Here is a 15,962-nt window from a genome sequence, read left to right as displayed (position 1 = left end):
AACGTTCTACCAGAGGCCCAGGTGCTTGAGGGTCCTGCGCAGTATCCACACTGTTCCAAGGACTGCGCTCTACTGGACCGACATCTGATGATCCTGAGATCTGCTGGAGCCGTCCTCCCAGCTGGAAGCAGCTCCACGTTATCCAACTACTACTGGCACAACTGTCCTCACCTTCCAGATCTTCTCTATCTCCTTCAGGCCCTGGTACTTCCCCATGTTCCTTCATCTTGATATTGCTGTCACTTGGGATTGCCATGTCGGTCACCACGGCTCTCTTCTGGAGTTTATCAACCACCACAATGTCCAGTTGGTTAGCTATCACCAGTTTGATCTTAGATCTGGAAATCCCACGGGATAAGTGTGTCTATATATATATTATTGCTTATTATCCGTAGTATTCAATGTTACACCTAAGATTTAACAAATCAGTTTGAGGCATGTACGTAGTGTTATCAGGCACAGTGCATCTTGAGATGAAGTTGGTACCAATGGAAGTTAAAATTACAAAATTAGAAGATTAACCACCCCCTGAATATGTACACAAAATATAAAAAACCTGATTCACAAAATGTCCAGTTATTGAAAAACTACAAAAAAGACAACTATTATAAACTATATAAAATGTAACTATTTGTATTAAAATATTTATTTTCTAATATACACATTTTTGGGGGGTCCTTTGTACAACCAATAGTTTAGGAAAAAAAAGAACTACACATTAGTGTCTCATGGAAAAGTTTCACAAATATAACTAAAAAAAAAACAACCTTGTGTATATATCTAATTAAATATTTATTTTTCATTGAAGCATTGCTGACAAAGCTTGTACTATCACTTATTAAGTAAACTGTATTATTTGCATAGCTCTTTTCACAGATTTACAGGCTATATAGAAAAATAAAAAATAAAAATCACATTGTTGAATGATGAAATGCACAAATCACAGACAAATTGTTTTTTTACTCCACATTTGTTGGATCCCACGTAACATGTCTTCCATCATGTAAGTTTCCTAGAGCGACCATGTCTGCCTCCTCGAGCTGGAACCCAAACACCTGTTTGGACAAGACGGAGGACATGCAAGAGGACGAGCAGCTGGTGAAAATAAAAGAATCACATCTGTGCGATTTGCATTTGATGGCTGTCCTCTCTCATGGCTACCTTTGGAAACTGGATTCTAAATAATCTGTTAAGGATCTCTAAAGTGAGACTGCAATGTAAAAACTGTCATATATTGAAACCTCCTGTGATAATTACTTTGATCAACATGGTAAGGGGGTTTCGTGCATCTCATAACTATTAAAAAAACAGTTTTGATCATACATACATTACTTAATGCATTTTGTTTTGGTTCTTGGTCTATCACAACATCCTCTTTAGTATGTGTCCATGTTGTAAACAGTTGAGGCAATTTATAATATTCTGATGCTTAACTGAAACTCACTTGACAGTTTTCTTGTATCCTGTTCTTTTTGACTGACTTGGGTATTGTGACGACTCCATTCTGGGATTAAATAAGAAAAACTATTTAATTGTAGTTCATGACATACAGAAACATTAGTTTGGGTAGAAAAGATGTGCTGAATGTGACAACCTGGACGCTCCAGCGGATGCAGATCTGAGCCGGTGTCCGTCCATGCTTTTCTGCAATCTGACGAATGGTGGGATCGCTGAGAACTTGACCCTTGGCCAAAGGACTGTACCCTTCAAACACAATCCCCTCCTTGTGACAGTACTCAATGAGGCAGTGGGGCTGCTGGTAAGGATGATACTCCACCTGACAAATGAAATGATCACAAAAGGTAACATTGTTTTGAGTCTTCACAACAAGAACCTTACAAAAGATACAAAAGACTAAACTGTTCAAATAAATATTTCACAGAGACTGAACAAAAAATACTGGTGTAAGGGGAATGATCACACTAACCGACAGTAAAACTCACTAATGAAGAGTGGAATATTTAATTCTGTGTACTCAGAATCTGTAGGTTCTGTTCAAACTATATATTACTGACCATTTAGTAAGCAAAGCTGCAGTAACTGTAATGCCATTGTATGAATGAAAAGATGTGTTTCCCTCCATCCTTTTGATAAAACATCTAAGATGATTCATTCTTTGTCAGAGCTTAGCCTGAGCATCTCCTTACAGACTCTGAGAAAATAAATTAAATAATAATAATAACCACCAATAAAACCAATAATAATAAATAATTTAAAGCTTTTAAATAAACAAAAAAACAAAAAACCTGGTTCACGTGTGGCATCATACTACAGTCTTCCTTCAACTCCTCCAGGTGGTGGATCAGAAAGTTGCTCACCCCGATAGCACGGCATCTCCCTGTAATGACACATGGATACTGGAGGTCTGTGAAATAATCCTCTTTTATTGACATATTTGATGCAGGACTGAAAAGAAATGATTAAAAAATAATAAATAAATAAAATACAAGCAGAAGAAGCAATCTTTTATGAAGCCACCTGTCTCATAAAGTTCCTCCAAAGCTCTCCAGGTTTCTGCTCTCATCTCTCTGTTGGAACAACCTGATCTAAATGATGCTGGCCAGTGCATCAGGTACAAATCTGAGAAAACAAGGCAAGCTAGTAATTAAAAAGAAGGCAGGGTGATTTCAAAATGATTTCAGTGTTAAGAAATAAAAATTACAATACATTTTTTTTTTAAAACATCTAAAACAAAAGGAGCAAAAACCTGTCATGAGACAAGATTGGTACGACTACCATGACAGTTTAAATTGAGTGGCATTGCAAGAACATCATGGATGATTCTAATCTGTTTATCAATCAAAATCCACACCAAAATATTCAGTCCTCATCTTTGAGCAGGAATCAAGGCAGGCTTTTTTGGCAGCGTTGTATCCGTAGTCTCCTGGCCACAGTTTATTGGTCAGCCACAAATCACTTCGTGTGATCCCACTTTCTTTAATCGCTTTGCCTAGTTTCTCCTCACATCCATAGCGCTGTGCTGTGTCAATATGGCGCATCCCACACTCAGTGAGAGCATACACAATGGCCTCATGGGAGTATCCACCATCATGTGATGTGCCTGGGGAGAAATGAGAGTTAAAATAGAGAGTTAAAATAGTTACATTACAGTAACGTTTTAGGCGACAATTTACAAAATGATTTTATTTGGAATTGCAGAACTGTCTGCAAGACTGTTGACAGCTGCATATACATACAGTTATGTGGAAAAAGTGTTTGCCCTCTTCCTGATTTATTATTTTTTTGCATGTTTGTCAAACTTAAATGTTTCAGATCATCAAACAAATTTAAATATTAGACAAAGATAACACAAGTAAACACAAAATTGATTGCAGTTGTTGCCGCTAAGGGTGGCTCAACCAGTTATCAGGTTTAGGGGGCACTTTTCCACACAGGGCCATGTAGGTTTGGATTTTTCTTTCCCCTTAATAATAAAACCCTTCATTTCAAAACTGCATTTTGTGTTTACTCTTGTTATCTTTGTCTAATATTTAAATTTGTTTGATAATCTGAAACATCTAAGTGTGACAAACACGCAAAAAAATAAATCAGGAAGGGGGCAAACACTTTTTCACACAACTGTGTGAGTGTGTGTGTGTGTGTGTGTGTGTGTGTGTGTGTGTGTGTGTGTGTGTGTATGTGTGTGTGTGTGTGTGTGTGTGTGTGTGTGTGTGTGTGTGTGTGTGTGTGTGTGTGTGTGTGTGTGTGTTGTTTTCAATATAAAATAAAGCGTTGCACTTTTTGTCCGAACCCAGTCCCAGGATAGGGATGTGTAGACCGTTTCTCAGTGGGACAGTGGGACAGCTCAGGCCTGCAGGTGAAGCCATGCTGCTCTGCTTGGACCCTGTTACATAAATACATAACAGAAAAGGACCACGTTTGGACTTTTTGCCTACTTTGCAACCGTAACAATTGTTAACTTACCCTGGGCTTTTCTGACGGCTGTGAGGTCTTTAGGTTTCTTATGAAAGAGTTTGTTTTCGATGATTTTACAACCCAACCACGAACTTTGTAACATCTTTGGACCAGTGAGCTTCACCACTGACGAAAAACCGAATCATCCCTTGATTTTTTTGCCTATGAAGAAAAATGGCGTCTGTTTACAAAAAACAATTGTAAAAGTATGAACAAAATAGTGATTTGAAACTTAATGACGTAAACATGTGGACTAAGAATTATTGCAGATTTTAAAAAATCCCATGTTTCTCGGATTTTTTTACAGCCTGGCGATTGAGTCCTTGAATTGTTATTTCAAGGCAAATCCTATCTTGTGACAGCTCTTACCTTTCAAGCTCTCTGGTTAGTTATCGAGACACACCAATCAATAAGTTCTTTAGAGTTGCATGACTCACTCTGTCTATTAAAAAATCCTCCCGAAAGTCATTATTATGGTGTCAAAAAGTAAAATAAAAAAAAATATTGTATTAGTGTGTGTCTGTGTTAATACATCGGAAAAATGACCACTTTTGGATAAATAGATGACGTCGACGTGACGTCACGTCAGCTGGCTTCAGCCAACATGGCGACGCTGTAACTCGAGAGTTAATACATCCATGCTCGAGAGATGCTTGAAGTGGTAACACAATGAGGTAAGTTAAAACTCACACGAAGAAACTCTTTGTTGCGTCTACGGTGAGCTGTAAACACTAAGTTGAAAGCGTGTCAATATTTTGTTAAATGAAACACTGAGCAACTGTCTTGCACAACAAAGCGAGAGCATGCAGCTGTGATTTTGTCACTTCACTGTGGATCAAAACATCTTAATGTCACTGATTTATGTGCACTTCTCTTTAATATTTTGGCTTCTTTTTTTTTTAATTTTCTTTAAACAATAACCCGTTGTGTTCTGAAGGCCTTACTTGGTCACGCAAAACTGAATACATAGTTTACACGTAGTTGCAGTTGTATGTCCAGCTTCGTTTATTTAAAATTTCATTTGATTTATTTATTTAAAAGGGGCAACGCACATTAATTAACATGAGCACTTGAGTCCATCATGTAAATGTGCCAGATTTAGCCATACAGGGTAATTTACATCTGCAGTCCCTGGCAGGTTGATGGCGTATATAAAAAATATTGAAAGACAACACACTAAAGCACAGAGTAGCCTACAAACAATTAGTAAAACCACGACATAACTCCGAATAATGACAAACAACATAAATGAAGAACTATAGCACACAAACACATTAGCTACCACAAAAGCACATAAGCACAAACAGGTAGTAAAAACAATAACCTGACCCCTATACCAGATTATGACAGCATGTTTGATTTGATTGTCCAGTAACCACACCAAACTGAGATGCTACAGTGGCAGCGGTGGATGTATGGAATAAATTAGATAGGGATTTGAAATTATGTAGAACCTTAACCTTATTTAAAAAAACATTGAAAAGAAGGATGATTTCTGTATATTAAATTAATGAGTGGTGACGCTTGCTATGTTGATTTGGGTATTTATTTAATTGGTGATTTGCTTTGATTTTTTAAGGATGAAGGTAACATGTAGACTGCACCTTTACTTTAAAAATCATGTTTAAAAAATGTTGTTATCCCCATGGAGGCAATTTGTTTTACTGGCAGTCTTTCTCTTACTTCTTGCTTTTATTTCATTAATTTAATTAATCTTTTTGAGGGTAGGCAAATAATAAGCTTTGCTTCTGCCTAGCCCTTTTTCGGTCTAGATGTTATTTGTTTATTTGTATATTGGAAACTTTTTTGTAATGTTTTCTTTGAACAGTGTATTCGTTTTCTTGTTGTCATTTTTATTCTTTGTTTTTATTTGTGTCATGACCGAAAATAAACTAAAACTAAACTAAAAAAAACAAACTGTTTTGTGTTTTTAGAGAAGGAATAAAGAGATGTGATGTTTCTTAGTTGTATGGGTTTAGTGTTCCCAGGTATGAGCTGCTCGATAGGAAAAGGCTGACTGCCCAAAGGCACTTTTTCTATGTGCAGTTTTACAATCCCCTCTGGTGGCAGCTCTGGTAGATGAGTTTAGATTTTGTTTAATAAACTCATTGAGTGGACGGGGGCCAGACCATGAAGGATTTTATATACAAGTAAAATGTCTGCAAACTTAATCATATTTCCCCAGTTAAGAAAAACATATTTAGTTAAAATATTACAATGATGATATAAATTTGACTTTTTATCCAATGTTTTCAAAGCCTGCTTATAGAGTTTTCCCACTGATTGTAATGCAGTCCTACCTGTCTGCGACCAGCTGGTAAGACAGTAGTTCATGTGCGAGAGAATCATGGCGTTGATGTAGGGCTGTGCGATTAATCGATTTTAAATCTAAATCGGATTTATTAATCAAGACGATGTTTAAAAAAAGGAAAATCGGAAAATCAATTTTTTACTTTGTTTGGTCAAGAAGATTGTTAATGGTGTCACTTTACTAAACTCAAGGAGGATTTACAGTATCTTTCAGTTGCACTTCATTCCCAATAGAGAAATGTGTTTATTTTTCTTTCAAAATAAAGTAAATAAAATATTTGAAACAATTTATTCCATTGTCTTTTGTAGTTTTACCAAAAAAATCGAAAATCGGGTTTACAGGGAAAAAAATTGGGATTTTATTTTTGTCCAAAATCGCCCAGCACTACGTTGATGTATAACTTTGCAGCCTCAGTTGTTAGATTATTCCTAATGTGTTTAAAATGTATCAGATTAAATTTAATTATATTCACAACTTTGCTCAAAATGCTCCTGTGTAGTATATTTACCCCCCTGGAAAAAATGTATTGCTTTAAATGTGTATTTCTCCACGTATGCAGGGTACCCTGGTGCTGTTTCGGGGTCCGGCGAAAGTATGTTATTTTTCCAGTGTTGCTGATCCTCCTGGTCGGTGCTGCCCTGACGGCTCTGCTGCCGCCTGTGGAGAACCAGGAAGGTGTTGGTGTGTTGGGGATGATGCGCAGAGCAACACCTCCAAAACCAAACCCTGCACAGGACCAGCATGCAGACAAACCGCGGGAGGAGAAGTTTACCATCATCATCCAAACTTACAACCGCACAGACATCTTGCTGAAGATCCTGAACCATTACCAGGCAGTGCCTCATCTTCAGCGGATTATCATCGTGTGGAACAACATTGGGGAGCAGAGTCCAGTCAAGTTGTGGGACTCCTTGGGTCCACATCCAGTCCAGGTTGTCTTCAAGGAGCAGATTAGCAATCGAATGCGCAACAGATTACAAATATTCCCTGAGATTGCTACAGATGGTTAGTATATCTCTTTGCTTGCGCACTGAGTTGGTTATTATTTTATAGAGGCCTTTTTATTGTTTTAATGTCAGTAATTTGATCTCTCCTTTAGCTGTATTGATGCTGGATGATGACACTCTCATTAGTGTCCCTGACCTCAGTTTTGCTTTCTCTGTCTGGAAGGTAATTATTTTCATTGTCCTAAGAACGTATGCAAATAGCCCATTGTTTGTGTATTACTGTGGTCATGTGTGATAACTTATGTGCACTATACACACTGTTCCTGCCATAAACAGACCCAATGTCAGTAACTATATTTTCCACAGCAATTTCCAGACCAAATTGTTGGATTTGTTCCGCGGAAACACGTCTCGACACCAGGGGGCGTGTACAGTTATGGAAGCTTTGAGCTGCAGGATCCAGAAACAGCTGGAGGTGACAAGTAAGTTTTCATTTTCTCTCTCTTTGCTCCTAAAGTCAATTTTGTAGTTTGTTTTTGGTTTAGTTTTAATTTTGATGAATTCTCTTTGCAGGTACTCCATGGTTTTAATAGGTGCTGCATTTTTCCACAACCGCTACCTGAAGCTCTTCCAGGACCAACCTCAAGAGGTGCACGCCTTGGTGGATGAAACACAGAACTGTGACGATATTGCCTTGAACTTTGCTGTAGCTCTGTATTTAAGGAAGCACTCAAAGACGAGCACAATCAGTAAACCCTCAGGGGTCTTCGTCAAACCGGTAGACCTACGAAACCTGGAAAAAGACGCCAGCAGTGGGTACCAGGGAATGTGGCATCGTCCTGAACACCTTCTCCAGAGGTCCTACTGTCTCAATAAACTGACGCAGATCTATGGCTTCATGCCACTCTGCTACTCCAACCTAATGGTCTCCCAGTTTGGTTTCCCCAGCTACGCCAATCACAAGAGTAGGGGATGAACAGGTGCCAAGTTGCTAACTGCTTTTTGCTGAAGTAAGACCTGCTCAAGCTACAGTATGGTAGGTTTTCTTTTGTTTGGTTGATAACACTTCACATGGTGATATGCTGATATTCTCAGGATGGTGACCAGATATGCTGTAAAGACTGACATTATTTTGCTGTAAATGTTCGTTCTTTATATCTACAAGATTCTTATGAACTCAAAGTAACAAGACAAATTTGTTAGTGTGTTTTTGTGAATGTTTTCTTATATTAAGCATCAAGACATCTCACAACAGTGATGGACCTGTCAAATGTTTTCTCCAGCATACCCCGATTTTTGTTTTTTTAAAGGCACTTAAATCTACTTTAACAACATTTCTTGAATAGTTTGTAACTGTGAAGAGCCATTTCTTTGCCTTTTCCTCCGTAAATAGAGAAGAGAGGTAGTCATAGTAATGACTTTGCTAAAAACAAGAAAAATTCTCACTAAAGAGTGAATGTGTGAATATAATGTAAGTATTGTGCATAATTAACACACAAAATCTTCGTGTCTAATGCCATCAAAGTGTAGAGAAATATTTATAAAAATAGATGCATGTAAATGTAGAACTGTATCACATGATTTAAATAAATAAAGATTCCTCTAAAAAATAAAATTATTTTCTGAATTCAAAAATCTGTATTTTCTTTTTGGTACGTTTTTGAAACTGGTGAACAGAAGGCTAAATGCTCAGACAGTGGTCGAAGAATTGAGGCAAGCCTTTACAGAAAATGAGTCCCAGATTGAAGCATTTTATTTCTGTCAAAATAATTCTTTCGATGTTCCAATTTTAACATTTGTCCAATACACAAACGCATTCCAGCATAAAGAGCTGAGAGACTGGGGTTTCCACAGAGAATTTATTGCAAAGTTAGATCTGCGCAAAATTAATATAGTCATGTGAAAAAAATAATAAATACATTTGTTTTACGGAAAGTCTGTCTAAGTTTGTTCTTTTTTTTTTTTTTTAAATCTAATTAATATTTATGTTCTGATCAGTAAACTCATAGAATTTAGAGAGTAATTTAGTTTTCACTTGACTTCAGTTGTTCAGTGACATATTTACCTTGTAATTATCACAAATTGAACCTTCAAGACACACTTTCCAACACCTAGACGGCTCCGACAGGTCAAATTGTGGTATGATGCATGTATTCAACGTTATTATTCATTTTTGTAAATCTGGGGTATTGGAAATAGGACATCAATTGGGCAGGCTTGGTAAATTGTCTTCATTGACACATAAATAACAGAACATGCTGAACTACAAAACATGTTTTTCAGGCAGTTGTGTCCCTTTGATGTGGATTTTGTAACATTGCAGACTTTTCACATGCATGAAATCCCCTTTATCAATAAGGAGGGGGGAAAAAAACTCAAGAAAGCCAATATGGCTTAATTAAATTTCAAGTCCAAATACCCTTACATTAGGTAGGTCTCATCACTAAGTCTTGGTGGAAAATTATATCTATTGATAAACAATAACAGATCACTCTGCCTCAGTGGGTAAAATGACCTTGCATAATCCAAGACAAAAACAATTTTGTTCCCTTGCAGAGTCTTATTGTTGTCCAGGTCCTCCACCAGGGCTGGATCCTTTGGCGCCAGGAGAACGTATGTCATGCCACAGCTTCACAAGGGGCTCCCTCTTTCTCCAAATGAGTTTGTGACCATATGCCACGTACCATCTGTTCGATAGGATATACTGAAATGATTAACGCGTATGAAACACGAGTAATAAATAGTGATGCCAAAAAGGTGTTTCTGAACCAGCGAGGTGTGGAAGTAAAAAAAAAAAAAAAAAAAAAAAAAGTGAAACATTTTGGTTTTACAATATTTTGTCAATGTTTGATCTTGTTTCTGAATATTTGGAAATAACAAAAGTAAATATTGAGGACTCACACTCCAAAGAGGGCTCCACCGAGATGAGCTGCATGGTCTAAAAACCGCCATCCCAACATAAGTCCCACTGTGTCTACGGCCACGATGGCTTTCAGAGCCTGAAGACATAGCAGTACCAAATACCTTTGGTTACATCTGGGACCCCTGATTACTTACACTGTAACGCATTCATACACAGATTTAAATACAATCTGGAAATGCCAAAGTATTATATAATGTATAACAGTGTTTTCATAGTACTCTAAAGTAGTATACATTACACACAGACTTAGGGATTTTCAGACAGTGGTTGCACCATATTGGCGCAAAGCTGGAGCCTTATTAAGCCTTATGAACTTCCTTCAAACAGTAGAGGCTCAGTGCTGCATTGGTTTGTGTTCACACTCAACAAACAACATACAACAGAATCATCTGAGTGCAACACCATCATTAGTAAGAGAGCCGTGTTATCGCTTGCATATTCTCCAATTTGGCTCTATAACTGTCTCTGAGATATATATATGTCAGTGCTGCATGATCAACCTGAGAACTTCTCTGTATTTGAACACAGGGATTCGATGTGCAACAAGGGCACATCAGTCCTGTCTTGAGTGAGCTGTGTGAAGAGGACTTTAGATATGGATAGAAACTGTGTATCACTTACAGTTCCTGCAGTGAAAGTGACCATAGGGAGGAAGATTATTCCTAGTTTGGCTTCTGGTACCTTGGCGCAGACTGCAGCAAGTACTGCCATGACAGCACCTGACTGAGGATAAAACAAAGTCTAAAGCCACCCTCTATTTCATTTGCAAAAACGCTGATGGAAGAGTTTAAAAGAAAATAAATCTTACCGCTCCTAACGATGGATAGACTCGCCCAGTAGCTGTTTTACACATGTAACTGACCATATTTGAGATAACACCTGAAAATAAACAAAATTGAGCTTAAGATACAACTTTTTCTTCACATAAAACTCTGATCCACATCCTGCTTCCTGGTATTTCATTTTCTCAATTAATAAAACAGGAAGAAATTCCGTTATCACTATTCCCCTGTATAAATAACTGAGCACTGGTGAACGGTGTCATAGACATGACATAATGAATGAAAACAGATTAAATGGAAGTGGATTAATATTGAATGTTCAACTAGAACAGTAAAATATTTAACAAAAAATGAATTACAACAAAAAGGCAACAGCAGAAATATTTTAAGATTTAGTAGGTATTTATCAGGTACCTTTTGAATACTACTGAATACCCATTGTCCTGACTCTGCCTTGCTCTCATAGCGTATAGGGAAATCGTTAGGGGCACCTAAAAATTTTAGAAATGCAAAAACTAACTCTGGTGCTTGATTTGTCAATTCTGAATAGAGTAGAAGCCTTGTGGAATAACAAAGATCCCAAGAAAGAGGCAGAAGCAAAGGCCTCTGTCTTCAAGTCATATGAAACCAAAGAAATCATAATCTTCAACATGTGTGTGTACATATGTATATATATATATATATATATATATATATATATATATATATATATATATGTATATATATATATATATATATATATATATATATATATATGTATATATATATATATATATATATATGTATATATATATATATGTATATATATATATATAGGAAGATTAAAAAATAGAAGGTATAGTATTCCGATTGAAAAATATTCAAACATTTCAGACTTTAAAACCTCATAGTTTGATTCAGATTGGATATCTGTTTATCTAACCCCTGTCCTGGTTCTTTATTTGACGTACCAGCAGAGAGGTAGACAGCAAGAAACTGCTCTTTTCCTAAGAGAGAGACGATTCCAGATGAGAACGTCCACAAAACATACATGTTTGCCACCATATGGATAATGGAGTAGTGACTGAAGGAGGACAGGACCATGGGAAGGCACCGCGTTTCTGGTGAGCGGGAGAGAAAACAAAAGGACTAAACTTTTGGGAATATGAATAGATGCCATGACCAAGCAGCAAAACGTATCTCACTCATACTCACTGGAGGCTGGGTTGGACGTGAAGTACTTAATCATACTTCTCTGCATAGATGGGATCCGCCAACAACACAAAACTACAGCATTTATTGCAATGATACCTAGAAAACATGAAGAAGGAAATGTGGCAAACACATGGAAACGTGTTGAACATAAAAATAAATGTACTATAGGCTACCCGTGACTGTCTTCTGTCCCTCTGTGAGACCGCTCCAGAAGTCATCCAACATGGACATGAGAAGGATGGCCTGCCGCTGGAGGCCGGACAGCTGGTTCCACCAGTCGTGCCAGTATGCCATGTCCTGAGAGCCCTAGTAACATAAAGATGCTTCTACTGTAAGCAGCTGTCAGGTAAGCAGATAGTACCAGTTGACAGCACTGGAGTACTACACATGTATCATTAAATCCTCACCGTCATGAGCTTCTCTAGCTCCTCTCCATCTTTCGCAGTCTGAATTCGTGACTTCAGGGCCTCGTACTGCAGAATGGCTGCTGCACCAAAGGAGCAGCCTGTAAACTGACAAAGAATCAGACAGCAACCAAAAACACACTCCTTTCCTACATTTCATTTTAGCAAGCATCAGCACGAATTAACCTCAAAATTGTAACAACCTATCTCTTGGTAGAGTCACGTGGTTATAATATCAAATAGTCTAGCACTTATATAGTGTTTTTCTAACCTTATCCTGGTTCTACAAAGTGCTTTGAGATCTATTTCTTATTTATCCATCCATCCACACAACTACACTCACACTACAACACTTCTATTATATATTTACTGTATACACAGCCAGGGGCGTCAATTGGGTATGGCAAGGTATGGCAGCCGCCACACCTTGGCTTCAGGGGAAAATGTAAATGTTTGTTTTTTAAATACATTTATGGAATTACTCTGTCTATTTGTATTGATTATTCTATTGTTTAATACATATAGAATAACTACAAATGCAAATCAGAACAACATGATCGATTTCACTAGTTATTATACACTGCAAAAACTCAAAATCTTAACAAGAACATTTGTCTTATTTCTAGTAAAATGTCTAATTTTTAGTAAAAAAAATCTCATTACATTTAAGACAAGACTCAAAAACTCAAAAAAACAACAATTTTCACCTGTTTCAAGTAGATTTTCACTTAAAATAAGTAGAACATTTTTTTTGCTTGTAATGAGAAGATAAATCTTGTCCCACTGTCAGATTTTTCTACTTATTTAAAGTGAAAATTTACTTGAAACAGGTGAAAATGGTCAAATAACAAGTTATTTTTCTGGTGATGACTCTTGTTTTAAGTGTAATGAGATTTTTTGACTAAAAATTAGACATTTTAACTAGAAATAAAACAAATATTCTGTGTAAGATTTTGAGTTTTTGCAGTGATCGAGACTGCATTTGCAGACTTCTGTGATGAGTATTTGCTGGACGTGTTGATTGATACTCTAGTTAAGTTCTGTGACTCGTAACCTTGCCATACCTTAGCTTTGACTGAATTGACGCCACTGTACACAGCAATACTTTGAGTTGTTTTTTTTATTCATACGACAACCAGAACATTGTGTCCTGCTTAGTCAAATTAGCTCTGAACTTTCTGGATGTCACTACTGGCTTTCTGTGAGTGACATGTGATTTCAGATGGTAGGACACTGGCAGCAGATTTGTTTGGTCCCATAGACAAGTCACTCTTCGACATCATATCTGAATGGATGTTGTCACAGACCATATGGACCTAAAATTAATACAAATCTGGGGAACCTACCCCAACTGTGAAAATCAGTGGTCTGAAAAGTGTTGGTCTTTGGAGTTTTTGAGCATGCTGTGGCTGTGGCATGACAGGCTCAGGGGGTGAGACTTTTGTTTCCTGGGGGACATTTCCTTTATTGGTATCAGGCCTTTTTGCTTCCCGACGGAAAGCACACCTCTGTTGATTGCAAGGGTTGAGTCTGGCAAAGAAAATAAACTTTCTTAATTGATATACAGAATAACTCAAACTGCCACAAAACTGAAGGGAAAGCTTTGTAAAATCCCAGATTTGAAAATGTAGAAGCTAAAAATGTGTAGCTTGCCAAGGTGGTTTATCCTGGTATGTAATGATTTCGGGCAGAAGATCACTTTTCTTTAAAACCCAAACAGTTTTAGTTTAATATAACTTAGAACAAAGCAAAGCGAAGGGAGAATTTAGCATCAATAAATAACTTAATATTATCATCATCAAATTGTGTTGATTAATGTCCAATTAATTTCATAATAGAGACTACTTTAATGTGTAGTCTGTAATTACACATTACCTACATTCGTCTTATCGTAAATAAGCTATTAAAAATACATAAAATGTATAATTACATGGCTGGTATGCCTGACATTGGTAAATGCTTTTGTTTTAAACGATGTAATGTTGGCTACTTATAAAAGCTTTATATTCAAGGACTGTGGATTAGTAGCCTTATCGAGAAGCTCGGCTTAAGAAATACAATAACTGCATAATAATAACATTAACATTGCTGGTATTGCAGTTTAAAAAAAAATCATATTACTTATTCATTCATTTAAGTAAAATCTAACATAAAGATTGTCTTAGTTCCGTTTACAGTGACAGTCGGAACAGTTAGGTAACATCACTTTGCTGGAAGAGAGGAAAACATAAACACACAAATACACGTCCTGTTAACTTCATTCTTCCTTAGACAAAGCCCGCGAACTGAACGATGTTCAAATTGCTCACCTTGAGCTTCGGGACAAAGTGTTTTGGGATCTAAAGAACTCTGTTTTAGCCCATTTCATAACGCATCCTCTCCACGCCATGTTTGTTGTGACCTCCTGCACGAAGCCCCGCCCCCTGGAGTGACGTCATGCTGCGTTCACGGACCCTGCGGAGAGCTCCGATATATCACTAAAACTTACACTTTTTCACATTATAGTACAGAGTCTATCGTAGCCTATATTTTACAGCGTTTGCAGAAAATCCATTTTCACCTATACAAAAACACTGTATATATGTATTATAATAATGTCATAGATAATTTGCTCTTTTGAGTGTGGTACTCAAACTGTGGTATTTCATGAAATTGCTTCTATTGTTTAAATAAGGTTTAAAATGACTGCCAAAAATAAATGGGCTTGTAAATAAAACATTTCGCTTCTTTCATCTATTTATTGTCCATAGCCTGTACTTTACTCCCTCCTAGTGGTGTATTAAAGTAAATAGGCAGGTTGTGATCGAAGGTAACAAAAATACCCGTATTACTTATTTTATTTTCTAAATGTTGGGTGTATGTTTAAATTAAATTTGATTCAATTAAATTCTATTATTTTTTTTATTATAAAAGCACCTTACTGTTAAGTTGTCAGAAAAGAGAATTAGTTATTATGTTACTGTAATCCACCCATCCTGCAGGTTGCAGTGCATTGTAGAGCTACGCATACAATTAACCACAAGCTCACATTCAGTCCGGTGGGAAATATACTCAACATTCAGCTTGACAGGAACTCAATATATGCAAAGACTTGAACTATTCTTGCAGCGTTCATTTCAAATTATTTTTTATTAAAAATAGAACGTTTTTAAGTGTTGGTCTTTTAACGCCCAAAGCTTTTATAGTTTATATTAGTGCAAATGAAACCAGATTTCTATCATGAAATATAATGTCGTCATATAGTGAAGGCAACGTAACAGGAAGCACGCACGCACACAGTAGCAGTGAAATGTAACTAATGGTTGTTTATGTTTTTATTTTATAGCCACGCTCATTTTTCAATTTAAAGAAGTGAATGATGGAAGGCGGGGGCAGTAGCAGTATTGATAGTGCTGGGTGTTGCTATTGGCACCTGGACAGGTTCCACAAACTCTCGTATTTGCCAGTGACTCCAGAAATAAGTACAGAAGGTAGAATTTGCAGAAG

The 15,962-nt window shown here is 36.9% G+C and overlaps 3 protein-coding genes across 3 annotated transcripts; 1 reads left to right on the top strand and 2 right to left on the bottom strand.

Moving 5' to 3' along the window:
* Positions 1–693: 693 nt before the first annotated feature.
* zgc:110366 (uncharacterized protein LOC550476 homolog) lies at positions 694–4,077 on the bottom strand. The gene is made up of 8 exons (XM_061732243.1): positions 3,925–4,077; positions 3,752–3,844; positions 2,813–3,061; positions 2,479–2,580; positions 2,247–2,338; positions 1,595–1,777; positions 1,445–1,504; positions 694–1,055 (listed from the first exon to the last, which is right to left on the bottom strand). The coding sequence occupies exons 1-8, from the start codon at positions 4,016–4,018 to the stop codon at positions 960–962; spliced, it is 969 nt and encodes a 322-aa protein (XP_061588227.1). The 5' UTR covers positions 4,019–4,077; the 3' UTR covers positions 694–959.
* Positions 4,078–4,504: 427 nt separating this feature from the next.
* extl2 (exostosin-like glycosyltransferase 2) lies at positions 4,505–9,043 on the top strand. The gene is made up of 5 exons (XM_061732242.1): positions 4,505–4,589; positions 6,786–7,231; positions 7,326–7,396; positions 7,540–7,655; positions 7,747–9,043. The coding sequence occupies exons 1-5, from the start codon at positions 4,585–4,587 to the stop codon at positions 8,147–8,149; spliced, it is 1,041 nt and encodes a 346-aa protein (XP_061588226.1). The 5' UTR covers positions 4,505–4,584; the 3' UTR covers positions 8,150–9,043.
* LOC133452691 (presenilin-associated rhomboid-like protein A, mitochondrial) lies at positions 8,892–14,892 on the bottom strand. Its single transcript, XM_061732239.1, has 10 exons — positions 14,786–14,892; positions 13,823–14,006; positions 12,480–12,584; positions 12,246–12,378; positions 12,073–12,168; positions 11,829–11,978; positions 10,905–10,975; positions 10,718–10,819; positions 10,075–10,172; positions 8,892–9,860 (listed from the first exon to the last, which is right to left on the bottom strand). The coding sequence occupies exons 1-10, from the start codon at positions 14,863–14,865 to the stop codon at positions 9,734–9,736; spliced, it is 1,146 nt and encodes a 381-aa protein (XP_061588223.1). The 5' UTR covers positions 14,866–14,892; the 3' UTR covers positions 8,892–9,733.
* Positions 14,893–15,962: the final 1,070 nt, after the last annotated feature.

This window comes from Cololabis saira, chromosome 10, assembly GCF_033807715.1.
Source record: "Cololabis saira isolate AMF1-May2022 chromosome 10, fColSai1.1, whole genome shotgun sequence".
Classification (NCBI taxonomy): Eukaryota; Metazoa; Chordata; class Actinopteri; order Beloniformes; family Belonidae; genus Cololabis; species Cololabis saira.
This window is presented reverse-complemented; position numbering and strand designations above follow the sequence as displayed.

Coding starts and splice junctions, on each gene's coding strand:
- extl2 (XM_061732242.1), top strand. Junction 7,232..7,325: donor CCCTGAGATTGCTACAGATG/GTTAGTATATCT, acceptor TCTCTCCTTTAG/CTGTATTGATGCTGGATGAT. Junction 7,656..7,746: donor GAAACAGCTGGAGGTGACAA/GTAAGTTTTCAT, acceptor TTCTCTTTGCAG/GTACTCCATGGTTTTAATAG.
- LOC133452691 (XM_061732239.1), bottom strand. CDS start 14,865: ATGGCGTGGAGAGGATGCGTTATGAAATGGGCTAAAACAGAGTTCTTT. Junction 10,976..11,828: donor TGCTGTCTACCTCTCTGCTG/GTACGTCAAATA, acceptor GTTTATTTTCAG/GTGTTATCTCAAATATGGTC. Junction 10,173..10,717: donor TCACTTTCACTGCAGGAACT/GTAAGTGATACA, acceptor CTATGTCTTCAG/GCTCTGAAAGCCATCGTGGC.
- zgc:110366 (XM_061732243.1), bottom strand. CDS start 4,018: ATGTTACAAAGTTCGTGGTTGGGTTGTAAAATCATCGAAAACAAACTC. Junction 2,581..2,812: donor GATGAGGACTGAATATTTTG/GTGTGGATTTTG, acceptor TTGTTTTCTCAG/ATTTGTACCTGATGCACTGG. Junction 1,778..2,246: donor TGATGCCACACGTGAACCAG/GTTTTTTGTTTT, acceptor TTCATTTGTCAG/GTGGAGTATCATCCTTACCA.